This window comes from Parambassis ranga, chromosome 24 (genome assembly GCF_900634625.1).
Source record: "Parambassis ranga chromosome 24, fParRan2.1, whole genome shotgun sequence".
Classification (NCBI taxonomy): domain Eukaryota; kingdom Metazoa; phylum Chordata; class Actinopteri; family Ambassidae; genus Parambassis; species Parambassis ranga.
The window spans coordinates 11911827-11927877 of record NC_041043.1 but is presented as its reverse complement, the minus strand read 5'-3'; the positions used below and the strand labels follow the sequence as shown (position 1 = coordinate 11927877).

The 16051-nt window shown below is 42.1% G+C and overlaps 1 protein-coding gene across 1 annotated transcript in view; it reads left to right on the top strand.

The window, feature by feature from the left end:
- Positions 1 to 15631, top strand: part of nbas (NBAS subunit of NRZ tethering complex) — a 130764-nt gene extending 115133 nt beyond the window's left edge. Inside the window, exons 51-53 of the mRNA XM_028397428.1 lie at positions 3239 to 3386; positions 4241 to 4375; positions 14635 to 15631. Coding sequence (XP_028253229.1) covers positions 3239 to 3386; positions 4241 to 4375; positions 14635 to 14910 — 559 coding nt within the window. The 3' untranslated portion in view covers positions 14911 to 15631. The remainder of the gene's footprint in view (positions 1 to 3238; positions 3387 to 4240; positions 4376 to 14634) is intronic.
- The last annotated feature ends 420 nt before the right edge of the window (positions 15632 to 16051 follow it).

Here is a 16051-nt window from a genome sequence, read left to right as displayed (position 1 = left end):
TGATGAATACATTCAAAAGGTTTGGTACATATTTAACTGCCTTGGCAAAAATAGAAAATATCACTGTAGATTATACAGGAAGGCTACAACATAACTGTAAAAAAAATCCACATAATCGCTCTCGCTGTGTTGTGTGAATGAAGCTGTGCAGCAGCCACAGTGGCAATGTTTGATCATAATAAGAACTTTAGAGCATGTATTTTCTGATATTACTGTTACTTTGAACCATAGTCCCTGCAGCTATAGCTGCTGACTTCCTGACGTGGCTCCTGGGTCCATGGAAAAGTGGAAATAAGCCATTAGATGCAGAATCATTCGCCTCCCCACGACTCGGGATAAGAGACAAATTGATCTGCCCAACTGTATTTTTTTTTGCTCTCACCTTTTATTGTGTGTCAGTTCGGATCATTTTTCAGGCTGTTATTGTTTTGTGTGATCAAACGCAAGGGAAAGAATCTTGATGGGGATGTGAAAATACATTTGCAGGCATAGAGACAGTTTTCAACTCAAAGGGAAAGTGTTTTCTTTGAGTTGTGGCGGTGAAGTGAATGGAATGAAAAATTTGTGAGTAAGCATAGACAAGATTATTAGTCTTCAGTCCTTTTGTAATGGAGTTATCGTTACATATACGGTGCTGTTTGATAGTTTGTAAACCCTTTAGAATTTTCTTCAGCCTAAATATGACACAAACATCATCAAAAGTCCTGACAGCGGTAAAAAGAGGACCCAATCAAAGAACTAAAACTGAAATATTTCACTGTCATTTCACTGCTCTCCATAAAACCACTGCTGCCTGTCTGCAGTTTGATGATTATTCAGCTTAAATGAGAAGCCTAATGTTGGGAGAAAGGATGTCCCTGCATCCCAGTAAATGAACCTCTCCCACCTGTTGAACATGGTGCTGGTAGTATCATAGTTTGGGCCTGTTTTGCTGCATCTGAGCCAGGATGACCGGCCAGCATTGATGGAACAATGAATTCTAAATTGTAGGACATCTGTCTATGAGCTTGAGACAAAGTGCAGCAAGACAACAACAACCACCCAAGTCCGTTTACAAACCTCCCAGACTGTAGTTGTACTGTACTGAACAATGGGCTAACATTGTGGCCGGCTGATCAACAGTTGAACCTTCAGTCGTTGTTGCTGTAGAGATGATACTGAAAGCAAAGGTTTAACATGCTTTAGCTTCTCACATATATGTAATATTGGATCATTTTCTAAATAAAAAAAAAAACACAAAATGAAATACTAGTGTCGGTGTAGCAGCTGTAGTTAGACTGTGAGGACTGTCGGCTGCAGACCGATACAGCTGACATTCAGATGCATTTCAGATATTAATTCAAGTGCAAACTCAGCGTGGGATCATGTTTTTTTTGCTTTTCTTATCTACTTAGTCTTCCTTCATAAAATAGGTCAAGCTAATTTGCAGCAAGTTGCTCAAACTCCAGCTACACTGAGGCGCAGGGGCCTGATATTCAGGTCTGTGCTGTGTCCACTGTGCATTTCACCTGCTCTGCTACATCTCCTGCTCATAATTTGGGACACAAAACTCAGAATAACTTAACCTTCAAATGCCTCATTTAAGATGCTTTGAGTTCTGTGCACCTCAACCACAGACTGACTCAGCATGTAATCCTGGTCGAGCAGGAAGTGTGTTCATCACCTGTAAAGTCAGGATTTGACCGCATGAGGAGCGTGGATTTGGGTGCTGCGTTCGGCGTTGCATTTTAAAAGCTTATCCTCTAGTCTGTGCGCATAAACTGAGTCATGATTCAAAGCACGAATGGAGGCTGGCTGTGACTCACACTGCACCCTGTGACAGATTTGGCGAGCGCACAGACACTCATAGTAGCATGCAGCAGTCCTCTGGAAAAAGCACAGGAAGCTGCCAGGAGCACAAGTGGACTTTGTTTGTTCTCCTGGCCGCCTTATCCAAAGGTGAAGCAGCTTGTCAGGACACGACTCCCCGGTAGTTAGATGGAGAGCTGCTTTTTCTACTGACAGACACACACTGGAGGCCTGCTGTTCTCCCCGCTGTCTCTTGTCTCTTTTTTTTATGATCCTCTGTCTCTTTATTTTTCCTCTCACTAACACACACACACACTTCTTCTGCAGAGATGCATACACTCATAGGTGCTTACCACACAGCTGACTTCTTACATACCCGCTCAAAAACCACTTCAGCAGCCTGATCTGGCATCAGATTTAAAAAAAAAAAAATTCTACTTCTCATCACATAAGCAAAGATTAATCAGCATGTTTCCATCTGCACATTATCATTTGAAACACTCAGAATGATACACAGCCTTCCTCCTCTCAGATTTTTCCCCTCCTCACTCTCCATTTAATATTTAATGCACTGCTTGTCATGTTAATCACAAACACAACTTTCCAACACTGCTGACTTGTATTTTATAAACACTTTTCCTCTTTTACATTGGTGTCTAATAGAAGACTTTCCCCCCATGCATTGAATAAAATAAGTAATAGTCACGATGCATTCTGACTGTTGCTACTGCTGCGACTGTCTATTGTACTTATTGATCTGATAGATTGATGGATGGATTAGGGTCAAGGCTATAACCAGTTAATAAGTTGTTCTGTGGTTTTGGTCTTTTTTTCCCCCTGTGATGGATAAGTAATAATAAAGATCCATGAAGGTCATATTGCCTTCACATCACTGGCATTTGCTGGCCTTGGCGGGATCTAATCGGTTACTCTAGAGGCATTAGCAAAGGTCTTGAGGAGCGTGTAAACAGAGTGACGCCTGTCAGTGTTGGCAGCTGTCCTCCCGGTGTTCACACAGATGAAGTGTTTAATATTAACTGCAGGAGTATTGTGGTCAAACATCTTTCAGCCTTGCTTTCATGTCGATGTCAGAACTCATTAGTTTATCTGTAAACCTCCCTGGATCGTTCTGTCAGCTTTCATGTCAGTCAGTGGTTTGAGTGAAGTTGAAGTTGTTATATTTATATTATTGATTAACCAGATGTACATTTTCATGCAATATGCCAATGCACATAAAATATATATAGTAGTCTATTTATTGTCATAACTATGTAAGGAGAAATATCTAGAGAATGGATATACACACAAACAGGAAAACACTATTTTGCTTAGTAACAGCAAGTAACATGCAGAATCTTAACATTTCTTTCCTTAATGTTAATCACAGAAGATGTTGAAGGTCATCACAAGACTGCACGCACTATTAAAAAGTCTTACTCTTTGTCTGCAGGGCGGAGTCGGAACTTAACCCCTGGGTTGTCCTAACCTCGTCCCTGTTGACCCGCTGCCAGGGGTCAGAGGTCAAGTTAGACCTGGGTCAGCAGGTGGTCACCATGGTGAGATCCCTCTATAACACCAAACACAAGCTCCCAGTGCAGGTAAGAAACAAACACTCTGTATTGTTTGCGAATGTTTAGTGGGACTTTTTTTACTTCTTCAGCACATCAAGGAAAAAATTAATTGAAATTGCACATTATATAAGTTGACCACCATTGTCATCACCATTGTTATCACAAGCCCGTTTGTATTCTGTAAAGCTACCCCTGCAGCATCACCTCGCATCTTAAAAGAGCCTAAAGCTATTAAGCATGTAACCCACAGCAAAGTGTTAGCATCAGCTCAGTGCTTTTTGCACTATATGCAGTAGCCCTTCTTTGATATCTGACAGCCCCTAATGCTATTCATGCCCTACTGAGCACCATGCAGTACTAAGCCAAATGCCATTCTGTATGTCTAGGACCAGCTGACTGTGATATTAGTTTAGCACTAATGCTATTCAGTGTGAATAGGCTAGTGTCTGCCTGGCTGTCTAATATTAGTGTGAGAAGGGGGGTTGAGTGGGGTGTGGGGGGGCCTTTTACTCTGTTCTGAACAGCTTTAATTTGAATCTGCTGGAATGAAAGCGCCAGAGCATGGGGAGTCAGATTGCATTGTGATATCCATACATTACCGGACGGAACTGCAACAGCCCTGTGCGTGTGTGTGGTGTGCGCACATGTTTGTGTGTAAGCCTTTTTTACAAGTATTATGTGCCTGGTGTCTGTACAGTATGTGCATCGATTAACCTTCACTGTTCCCTCCGTCTCTGCTTTTCTCTTCTTCTTTTTTTAACTGTCTTCTGATTTACCCTTCCCCATTTCCATTCTACCTTTGCTTTTATCACATACCCTCCTCCTTTCATCCACTCGTCTACACATGTACCCATTCATCTCTCTTTCCTTTTCCTCTCCAGTGCATCAGACACATAGCCACACTGCTGCTCCAAAATCGGCCGAGCCTCCAGCAGCCTGCGCTCAAACTGATGTCTGAAAGCGGCGATGAGCAACTGCGGAAGCTGACTCTGGACCAGATTAACAGCATGGACACAGTAAGTGGTTATATAAGGCAGGGATTGTGCTCCCCTGAGGATGCACCTTCAGACGCTCCTACCTTAAGTTCACCTAGAGTGTGAGTTCTGTACCTAGTCAGTCTTTCCTTCCTCTAAAATTCTTTTAACTTATTAAGCTCTCACACGGTGTAATTCACCTCTCAGAGCCTCCTATCATAGAACACAAAACTGTTCCATTTATCTTTGAAGTTGAAAGTCAGAGCTGAACATGACAACGCAGCCACATTCCACAAGAACTCTGGAAACCAAAACATTCGAGGAAAGTTTCTCTCACTTTCCAAGTCAGATATATCTCGACTGTGGGGTCACTCCAGTTGAAATATCACACCTGGAATTAAAACGTCCAGCTTCTCCTGTTCAAATGAAATGCATCATTAGGTCTGCATCAACCATGTTCAAATGCACTTCATCAAATGGAATCCTACTGCATGAATGCAAACATTTCTGTTAATTATTCAGGCTGTAAAACCTGTGAAAATTGTACTTCACAGCTTCCTAGAGCCTAAAGGGAGTTTAATATTTATTTATTTTAATTTAACCTGTCAAAACCCAGATGTTTTCAGTTTACATTGCTATAAAAACAGTGAAGACCAGGGGATCATCACATAGAAGATACTGGAACTAGAAAATATTTTGCATTTGTGCTTTAAAAATGGCTTAAAATATGTGCCATAAATCTTTTCTTTAAACTCAAAGGTGAAAAAAAAATAGAATTTTTATTAAGACTGTTTAAAAAGTTTCAATTAAATTTGACAAAATAATCTCAACTTTGAAATATGCCAGCATTCATCCACTTGCTAACTGCCCTCTTTAAGTTTAGATGGCCACCATCAGATAAAGTAGCAAATCACTGAAGACTGTGCGGGCCGCTCTCCACTGTTCCTCCCATCAGATAAGCATTTGTCACAAAGTAGGCCTCTCAGACCCAGCAGACCCTCTCTTTGTTTCTGGATCAGATAAGAGAAAGCCTTGCTATTAAGTGACAGAGCCTCTATTAAATGAAACGATCAAGCTCCTATATTGGTACACCTGCTCTTATACTAGAGAGAAAAGAGAGCAGAACCGAGGGAGGCAAGGTGCTGGAGGCGGCAAGAGACACACGTTAGGTGATTTAGAGGTGGTACGAGGAAAGCAAAAAGAGAGACGGGGTGTTGAAAGGCTGAAATAGGATGAGGAGGAAATTAAAAAGACAGCAAATGCAGAAGAATTCAAAGTTAGAAAGAGTCTGAAGTCAGGAGCTACAAAGTTACGAGAAGTTATGAGCACAGAAAGGATAAATCAGGAGGAGTTGGAGAAGGGATGCATGAATGGATTAAGACAGTGTGTCGCACTGCTTTGAGAAATAATCTCACCACCTAAGAAGTGACTGAACAGGGGGCACGTTCAGAGCAGCATAGAACAGTGTTCATCTGAAGATAACATCCGCAGCGACAGAGAGGAATTATCTTACATCTAATACATCTGATAATGTGTTGGTTTGTTGCTCGCTGTGGAGTTGTGTGCATGTGTGTGCTTGTTTGTCTGTGTGCCTCTCCAGAAGTGAGAGCATCTCTCTCTTTTCATGAGTATGTGCACTCATCAGAGCCTTTTCTGTTAATGTGCTTTCAAGCAGTTTTTTTCTGATTAAAAATGTCTGTTTATAATGTTATAAAACACAAAAATAGATTTAGAGAAATGAAACTGGGTTAAAAAGTCAACATACCTTAGGTCAGAGGGAGTCTAAGGCTGATAAGTGGCAGTCCTAAAGACCCTTTAGAAACCTTACTCCGCCTAAACTCCAGGTTAATCCAAATACAGGCAAAGAGGTTGAGCCTGTCCACCTCACCTGCCCCTTAAAGTGGCCATTCCCATAATTATGCAAGATTGAATTATAATTAGAGTGAGTTATATAAAACAGAGGGAGGAGGTCTGAAAATCTGAAACATCAACATCCTGATGTCATTTATAGTTATGTAGTTATGTGGAGTACAGCTTGAAAAGGCAATCAGATTAAATATCGACAAATGAAGAGATGATTAAGGTGATTTTAACTCAATTATAAGAAGCCACTTTGTCCTGCTGTGCATTTAAAGGCTTGTTAACCAGCTGAGCTCTGTTAATCAGCACCACTGACGAGTCAATTTTAAATCCCTAATTACAAAGCAGTTTGCTGTCTCTGACACCCCTCATCACCATTCTCCACCTGCCTGCACAACAAACCACCAGATAAGTGTTTTTTTTTCACACTCATTTGACCAGTTTGTACTGTTGCTGTTCTAGAAGAGGACAGCACTTGTGTTATCAGATCCAGCAGAGCGTGCACTTGTCAACAGCTACAGTACAGTAGCCCACAGCAGATCAATATCAGGAGGATCAGAAATAATGGATTTTAGTTCAGCTTGATTAAACAGAAACTCAGTGACACTGTGCTACTGAACTGTTGCTGTTCTGTGTTTCATCGAGGTTTCATCCCGTCATACCAGAAAGAGTAAAAGGTTAAAAAATTAAGCCTAAGGTTGATTTCGGCCACTCTGCACCCTTAAATTATCCAAACCACTCTCATTGATTGGCAGCCCTTATCTTCAAGCACTGCCCCGCTGCCACTGTACTATCTCTGACACTCTGCTCTGTATCTGATGTCACAGATTAGTGTTCATCATTGTTTCTCTCACCATCAACATTTTTTTTTACTCCAGGGAGGAGGAGATCTCCCACCTGAGATAATGATTAAAAAAAAGAAGATTAGTTTTTTAATTAAAATAGCATTAAAGAAAACCACTTGACACAAAAAGTAAATGAGAAAAGGGCTTCAGTGAGATATGTCTTCATTTCCATTCACATTCACTGTGTTTAGCTAAAGAGGCGTGCTAAGCTCCATTTGCGCAGACCAGAGTGGGCGTTGGAGAACTAAAGGGAAGAGGAAAGGAGTGGGAGTAGTGGAGATGATTTGAAAGCGAGACAAAGGTAGAGTGCAGGTATTGAAGAAAGACATGCAGAAAAAAACAAGGCGTACTTTATTTCCCCTCTTTAGGTGCAGAAACTTTCCTTTGTTCCTTTCCTGTGCTTCCCTTTCCCGCTCTGTTCATCCTAGTGAAGATGTATGGATCATTAAGAAAAACAGCGGGGCATACGAGCAGAAAGCCAGCCTGACGAATGGATTATAAAGATAGAGGCCGATAAGAACCAACCTGTTAATATGAATGAGCCATTTGAACAACGTAGAGTGTGCATTTTGCACACAACATGCACACTCTTATGTAAACACAATAGCAATCCACGGCGAGGTCTGCAGCAGTGAAGTGTTGGAGCACGTTGCAGCTGCTGTGCTTTCTTTACTTCTTTTTATATCCTGCTTTTCTTCTCTGTGCTTTATTCGCTGGTGATGGCAAAGGTTCTGTTCACAAAAACAGACAGATGTACTTTCCCTCAGCTTTTTTTAACAACAGGAAGGCATCACACTTCCCATCTGAAATGACAACAGATTTTATAAGCGGTGTCTAGCTTGTTAATTAAGCTTTAGCTCCAGAAATGAATGTTGTCTTTAGTATGCATTAGATTGCTGAAAATAGCACTCTTCTTGTGTGCATCTTGGTTTCTGGTTAGTTACTGTACACAAGGAATTTTCACATACAACCACACCTATGGCTGTGGTCACAACCTGATTGGCCAGTTTGTATGCCTTATATCTTGTAGCCAAACCTCCACAGTAATGCAGCATGCTGGGCTAAATGTGATTTCTTGGATTTGGCCAAACATAAATAAGGTGCCTTCCTATTGCATCACTTGACACATGATGTTACACCACAGCCTGTGTGTGCTTCATATTTCAGTCACCAGGGTTTGTTTGAAGTTGGTTTATATATGCCCGGTGCGCTCAATAGGTTCGGATGATGGTGTTTACACTTGTTTAAATGAGCTGCACTTTACTGGGCGATTGCACCTCGGTTTGTTTTGATTGCACCAAATGAGTGTAAGTACACCCTACACGTAAGGCAACGTCGGTTATATTGAAATGTATGAAAGGGAAAATGTGACAAAAGTGACAGATAGCCGGAACATTGCTAGAATACTAAGAGTGGTCCATTTGTGGTTACAAGAATGGATACTTCATGATTTGAATGCTTCATCTTTTCCTTCATCCTCATCTTTTTTTGCATTTATTGCTTGTTTTGATTTGCGTGTGTCCTTGTGTGTGTGAGTAATCAAGTTAGAAAGAGCACCAAGGCCTCTCTAAAGAATCATGTACACCTTGTCCATCTGCCCAACGCTGTGAGGATAAAAGGCGTCTGTTTGATTGAGTGATTATGTGTCTAATTGCTTGTTCAAGTGGGCTTGTTTGAGGCTTTTCTGCCATATTGGTCCGATTAATCTAGCTCTGTGTTGTTTGCAGCTCAGTCCGGTAAACCCTGACTCCATGCTTCATGCATGCATGTGTTTGTTTGCTGTTGTGCGTCACAACAATCCTTTTTTTTCCCTCCTCATTGTTATTTTAGTTCTTTTTTTGGGGGGGCTTTACATCTTCTTCTTCTTCTGTCACCTTCAATCACGTTGAGTTGTAGAAAAAGGGCTGTTTGGAGTGTGAGTGTGTGTGTGCGATCAGTTTGGAGTGCCACTAAAGCCTAGAGACAGCTAGGATGGAGAGATGAGGAGCAGAGCCTGAGGAGAGGAAGAAAAGGATGAGAGGAGGAGGTAAGGAGATGGTTGTGTGTTGTCTGGCATTCCAAAGAAGCTTTATGATTTAAATGATAAAAGAAGGCTCGACCATGCATTATGTAGTAGGCATTGTACGTGTACGGTAATTCCAATTAAGCTCTCAGCTGAGTTTAGCTCAGGGAGAGAGAGAGAGAGCGAGAGAGAGAGAGAGGGCGACAGAAGATGTTTACAGGGAATGAGAGACGTGCAGAACAAGAATAGAAAACAAAGGTGTGAAAAATTGACCAGACCCAATCAGGCAGCATTTAGTGACCTCTGAAAACAAGCAGGAAAGACAACCTTGGCTGCCTTTGACATGGTGAGACAGCAAGAAACGAGGAGGTAATAACAAGAGCGAGGGAGGGAGGGTGGGGTTGGACGTCTTATGGCTGCGGTTTGATGTGTCACTTCTCTTGTCATGCTGAGTGTTTGTTCACTCACTCACAGCATGCACCAGCTGCGACCGTGCAGCACAATCACGCAAGACGTGATTGTTTTCACTTATCCGAAGAGATGGGCATGCTGTTTGAACGTTTAAAGAAAACTTGAAGGGGAGTTTAACCTGACACAAACCTGTACTCAAAAATATAAACACCCCCAGGACATGATGTCATGTGCTGCGGACCTTTGATGAAGAGGCGAAGGCCTGCTTGGGAAGATTAAAAGGAAGGGTAATGAAGGCGCCAGAAGAAGAAGAAGGCAGTATGGATACACATGCAGGTTTTTCAGAAGATGGGTAGCTGTACAGTCAGACGATGACAGTAGTGATGAAGGGTCTGTTCAGCCTGACTCTTCATGCAAAGATTTTAAAGACTACAATTATTACTGGAAAACATATTGAATGTGCAGCCTTTGCCTTGTAAGTTAAGTAATCTAATTACACTGATTTTCTCCACTTATACACGTTAAATGAAACCAGAACTACTAATGTAAAAAAAAAAAATTCCTTTAATCTTAACAAATTTTGCTGTAATTAACAAACTGTCAATGCCACTTTGTTTTTATGCTAAACGTAAAACAGCAGCCAGAGTTGGCAGTTTGCTTAGCTTAGCATAAAGACAAAGTGGCATTGACAGTTCGTTAATTACAGCAAAATTTAACATTGATTAAAGCAAAGAAAGAAATGCCACGATTTTACACTTTGGTTTTTACACCTTTAATAAATGAAATGTTATTTGTAGTGGGTCTAACTCTGCATTATGTACAGAGAAAAAGGACACAGAGGAACTTCTCTAATCTACCGATCCACAGCTACAGCAACAGTAATTGTGGAAGAAGAGCTGAGGCACAGAGTTTCTCCTGTGAACCTCACAGCCTCTGTTTAGTACACTAGCATTACATGTGTTCTTAACCCTTCACATTGACAACAAAGAGCAGCAGAAGAGCCAAGACAACGGTGTCTTTGCTGCATATTTAGCTTTAGAAACATCCACTGTGACAATGAGTAACAATATTTCTTAGTAGCTTCTGAGGATTAACTGTAACTGTGATTTTCCTGGTAGGGGTCCTCTGCACTTTGTCATTACACTTTGTTGTACAGTCAGAGTAGGTGTTAACACCGGGCTAACTGCAGTGCCTGAAATGTGACAGAGCTGTTCCTGCTGTTGAAAGGGCATAAAGTTATCTGCTCTGCTCTGATATCAAGATTCCCCTCCATCCCTCCATCCCTCAGCCGTGTCTTCACATCTATTTCCAGCTCAACTGTCAATCCGACTGACTCTTAGACTCAAATGTGCTGTCTCTCTTGACGCCGTCAAACAGTAATAGCCTGGGAGGTGTGTGTGTGTGTGTGTGTCAGTGTAAGCAGGGGACCAGGGTCTATACTGCATTTTCTTTCTTCCATAACAAACCAGTGTTTGCAGGAAAGTCTGGATTTTGTGTGTATTCATCAGAAGTGTTTCCATGTTTGTGTGTGTTTACAATATGTGCATATTTCATTCTACTGAACATGGTCACGACAGCAGTGAGACTAAATGTACTCTAGCTCTAAACCTGCAGCCTAGGCTGACTGCATGTGGTAATGCGCATGTTGTGCCTCTAAACTCATCTCCAGGTGTGATATCTGAAGCATCTACCACACTGACAGCTGCCTTTTCCCTCCCCAGTGGTACAGAATGTGTCACATTTCAATCAGAGTGACATAATGTTCCATTCCTTATTTTTGGACATCACCTGGTACAGTTCCACATTACAGATCTATGTGTACGAGCCATACAGCAGAGCCATGTGCAAGTCATAGGTGTGGTTTCTCACCATAGCTGTACACTGTAGTTGGCTGTAGGTGATTAGCAGGTTAAATGATATTAGGCCCTGTTCACACTGGAGAAAGTCAATCTAGCTAGGATTGAATCTGGATAGCCTTTAAGCTGGATACGTTCAGACCTGTTTTCAAATCCGGCTATCACACGCATGTGTACGTGCTCAATCCAGCTTAACCCGGCTTGTTTGTTGTCCTCCAAACCACTAGGTGGCGCCTCGTAATATACAGAGTCCGTTTAGGATGCGCACATGCTGTTGTAGATCGATGGTTGTTTACATATGGCTTTTGTACGCGATCCGGACACTGTCCCCGTGAACCTGGAAGTGTGACGTCACTAAGCGGGATTCGCTAGCCGGATTTGCGTTCAGACCTGAGCCAGATTAAAGCCAATCCATCTAGATCCACCTCCGAGAGGATATATTCGGATTGAAATCAATCCGGATATATCCGGATTTGCGTTGTTCAGACTCAGAATCTCTCAGAGTCTAGCCAGATTGATTTACCCAGTGTGAACAGGGTCTTAAACCTCAAAGGGGACACAAAGGGACAGGTCTTATGACAGTCTCCTGACTTGTCTCCAGCACCACCATGATGCTGACCTGGCTTTGGATTGTCTTGAAATATGGTTCAGATATTTATGTTATTGATAGGTTGTTAAAGTCTTAAAGTTGTTGCTGCTTAAACAAACTATCTTTAAACATAAGAAGGTGCAGAGTCTGTGATTCTCCCCTGAGAAGTGTCAACTAGTGGGCTCCACAGCTGTCCGTGTCTGTGTTTATAATCTGGCCTATGATGAAAATGTTACGCATTGCTCCTGCTATTACTAGCATGCTTACAGTAGCAGAAAAGAAATGAAGCTGTGACTGAATTCACAGACTACGTCCTTCATGGTCCACAAAGCCTTTTGCTTTGCAGTGTCCCTGAATGGAGAACATTTCCAAAACTGTGGATACTTGCACTTGCATGTTTGCGCTTACTTTGAGTATTATGCAGGAATGTAGCGCCAGTTTTTTTTTTGTTTTTGTTTTTGTTTTTTGTTTTGGCACAGCCTTGCTGGTGCTGCAGACCTTCACACAGGAGTCCAAGATTCAAATCCCCCCTGAAACTGAGAGAAAGGCATTAAAAACAGGGCAAGATCACAGTTCCACTGTCGCCATTTTCAGCTACCTATCATGTCCCCCTTTATCTATACATTTTTCAGATCGTCTTGGAAAAAAATAGGTCACCACAGTTCCAGGAATCCCATGTAGAACATTTGTTCTGGGCCTCTGATCAGGCTGCAGACTGAAAAGTTAGATGCTGAAGTGTGAAGGTGTTTTGAAGTGCCTCTCCTTGGTTCTGGAAACAGTTGCACTTAAAAATGTATGTATGCGATGCTTTCAGTGCATGTCTCCTCTTCAGCTGACTCCCTCATCTTCTACACTCTCTCTTTCTCTCTTGTCTCTCTTTCCTAATTTTCATTATACCCGGCTGACCTCCTTATCCACTTCTGTCTCCAGATTCACAGCCGTCTTTGTCGTCCCTCTCTCGCCCCAGCTTGTCAGGATTCATTCGGTCCTGTCTCGCAGTGGAAGCCCTGGAAATTAAATTATTAGTCATGCATGACAAGCTAGATCTCTATAACTGCTACATGTCAACCCTCTCTTTTCCTTTGCTAAATGTTGAATGCTGCTCAATAGAGAAGAACTTATTTTATGTCTATCAGTAATTCCACCAAGGGGACAGTGACATTGCCGCTGACAACAGCCGATTCTGTCTCTGATGTGAGACATCGTCGTGCATGTGAAGGAACCCTTGTTAAAAATTAATGGGGTTTTTTTGTTTTTTATTTATTTTTTGGATGATTTGTCCTTCAAGAAGTGAAAATAGAGCGAGGCCTGCCCAGAGATGAGACATCTCAGAGGTGGCCCTCCACATTTATAATTGATCTGCCTCGGCTCCAGAAATACCACAACAAGGACTAGCTGTTTGTCTGTGTGCGTGCACATAATGGTCGTGTGCAAGTGCAAGCTTAATAATAGAGATAGCAAACAGGTGAGATGATGCAGAGGAGAAGGGCTGAGTCACAGAGAGACGGCCTTTTTAACCCCAGCACTCCAGCCTGGATTCTGCTCACAGCAGAGCAGCCCTAATGGCATTTAGCAATTTGCATGTACAGTTCGAGATCAGGGGGGTTCTCAATCTGTGGGACACACACACACACAAATAAAACACATTATCTTACCTTACCTTAAATATAACAAGGTCATGATGCTAATAGTCAATTGTGTATTTAGCCTGGAGTTGCTCGGTTCAATTTTCAAAGACTTTGAGACACCTCCTGAGGAATCCTAGCTCATTCTTCTTTAGAGTTTCGTCCAAATGACAAACTTCCAGTGTGTGTAATCTTTCTCCTGGTTGTCCCTATAGCACACTACAGTCTCACTTTGAGGTGTCTTTTCTGCAGAACTGGAGTTTATATAATAACCTCTCATACCATGAAACTTGGACATGCTCTGATAAACTTGTATGTCCTTCATTAACAATCCTTTTTCTCAAGTCTAAACATGTTTCTTTCACTTTCTGCACTATTATTAGTAACCCTTGTCGAATTTTTGTCTATGCAAATTAAATTAAGGAAGACTATCTTAAAGGAAATATTATTGTAAAAATGTTGTGTTGCTCTATTAAACAGCAGTATTTGAAAAACACCGACACTTTCCGAGGGAGCGGGAGGCGACTAATTTTGTGTCTCACTGTAATTCGTTGATGTAAGGAGGCAGAAGATGGGATTAAAACATTACGTAAAGGTCTGTTTATAGCTGTAGAATTGTTTTGGTAAGTGTTTCTCTCAGTGCTGCAGAAAAATGAGAGAAGCATTTGTGTGTGATGGCTCCTGCCAAGTGGAATGGTGTTGGCAACCACTGGGTCAACACAGGATGTGACCTGGCGCACTGACCCCATCAGTTTCCTTCAAGCGTGTAACATTGTAATCACACACAGCATTGAAACGCTGCGGCAGGGAAATGCAGCGCCTCTTGTTTCTACAGAGTTCTCCCAGTGGCTGGTAAATGTCCATTTTCGTCTGCAGCTTTCGGTGTTAAGTCAGCCAGTGGTGGTTGTGTTAAGGGTTGAATAGGTCTGCTGAATGATAGCTTGTTACCTGGCTGAAAGACTTGATTGCATGGATGCCACATTTCTTGTTGTTGTGCTCCCCTACGGGGATGAAAAGGTGATCACTCTTGAAAGGGAAAGTTAGTTTCTCTTGACTTTATCCCCATATGTGTGTTTACACTTTCTCCCTCTTCTCTTTTTTTTCTTCCTCCAGGAGACAGCTTCCTCCTGCGATGCAGAGCTCCTTTCGCTGCTCCTAGACGCCGGGCTCCTGGTGGGCTGCGTCTCCTCAGCCCTGTACCCCCTGCTCAGTTCCCACATGCTGTCCCACCAGCAGGAGGGAGGCTGGGACGTGCAGAAAACCGCCGCTGAGCTGATGGCAGCGGGCCATGGGCCCGAGGCAGGCTCCCTGCTGCTGGCTCACCGCGGAACTCACCAGGGCCAGTTCACCTTCAATACTGCCTTGGCTGTTCTCAAAAAGTGGCTTTGAAAGAGAGGAGATAGGAGAAAGGTGTGAGGGGAAAGACCACAGACGGTGGTGATGGAGCAGGGTGTGGAGAAAGAACTGGAATTTGATTGGCTTGGGATCCGAAGAAATTAGCACGAGGCGAGAATAACAGACGAAAACCTTTAATCGGGTTTGCGGGTTCATCAACAGAGGACGCGTCAACAGCAGACTGCAGTGTTTGCCTTGAAGGTGTAAGCCTTTAATACAGAAACATCTGCTCAATTAGAAACACACAAACACAACCTCTGCTGTCACTCAGTCATGAATGAACGTTCAGACGAGGAGGGGTAATCAGAAAACGCGCCGGCTGCTCGCGTTTATTTATGTGTGTCCTATTGTGTGATAATTGAGCAGTAGCCGGGAAGCAGTGGGTGGATATTAGCCTATTGTTCCGTGACAGGTTTCCCCTCTTTAACGTCCCATCGTTAAACACCCTGCCTCCGCTCCATTGTTTTTCCCCTTAATAACGTCTAATTAATTCCTTCTAAACAAATTAGCCCCGCAGCTGCCCCGTGCTGCGTGCACCAACACACAAATACTGTGCAGACACCCCACCGATCACATGTGGAGGGAAGCTAATGCCTATGAGGAATAAACCTGTATATGTGTGTGTTTGTGTGTAGGTGAGTTGTCAGCATGCCTATAAACACTAAAACACAGCCTTTTTTTCAGATTATAAAAAATAAATAAATAAAAACTTGTATTCCAGTTCTTTGTCGGCGTTCATCATCAGCAGACGTATATAAATCTTGAGGATTTGAACTCTGTTAACATTTCAGAAAGTTTTACTTTTCTTTTTAACAAGTGGGTTTTTTTTTTTACCAAAGATTTGATACGTAACATAATGAAAGCACTTTTAAAAACATTTGCAGTGTAATTACAGCATTTACACATTGTTTCAAGATAATTACAGCCCTCTGACCCAAACAACTAGTACATATTTATGCTAGCCCTCAAATGCACTTCTCATTTTAAAGCAGTTTGGTAAAGTGTTTTCACTGTCAACACACACACACACACTGAAATTATATACAATAACTGTTAATTTGCAACTTTTTTTTTATAGATCTCCGGAGTATACAGACTTATAAATAAAAATGTCACATTGTAAGTATACATATAT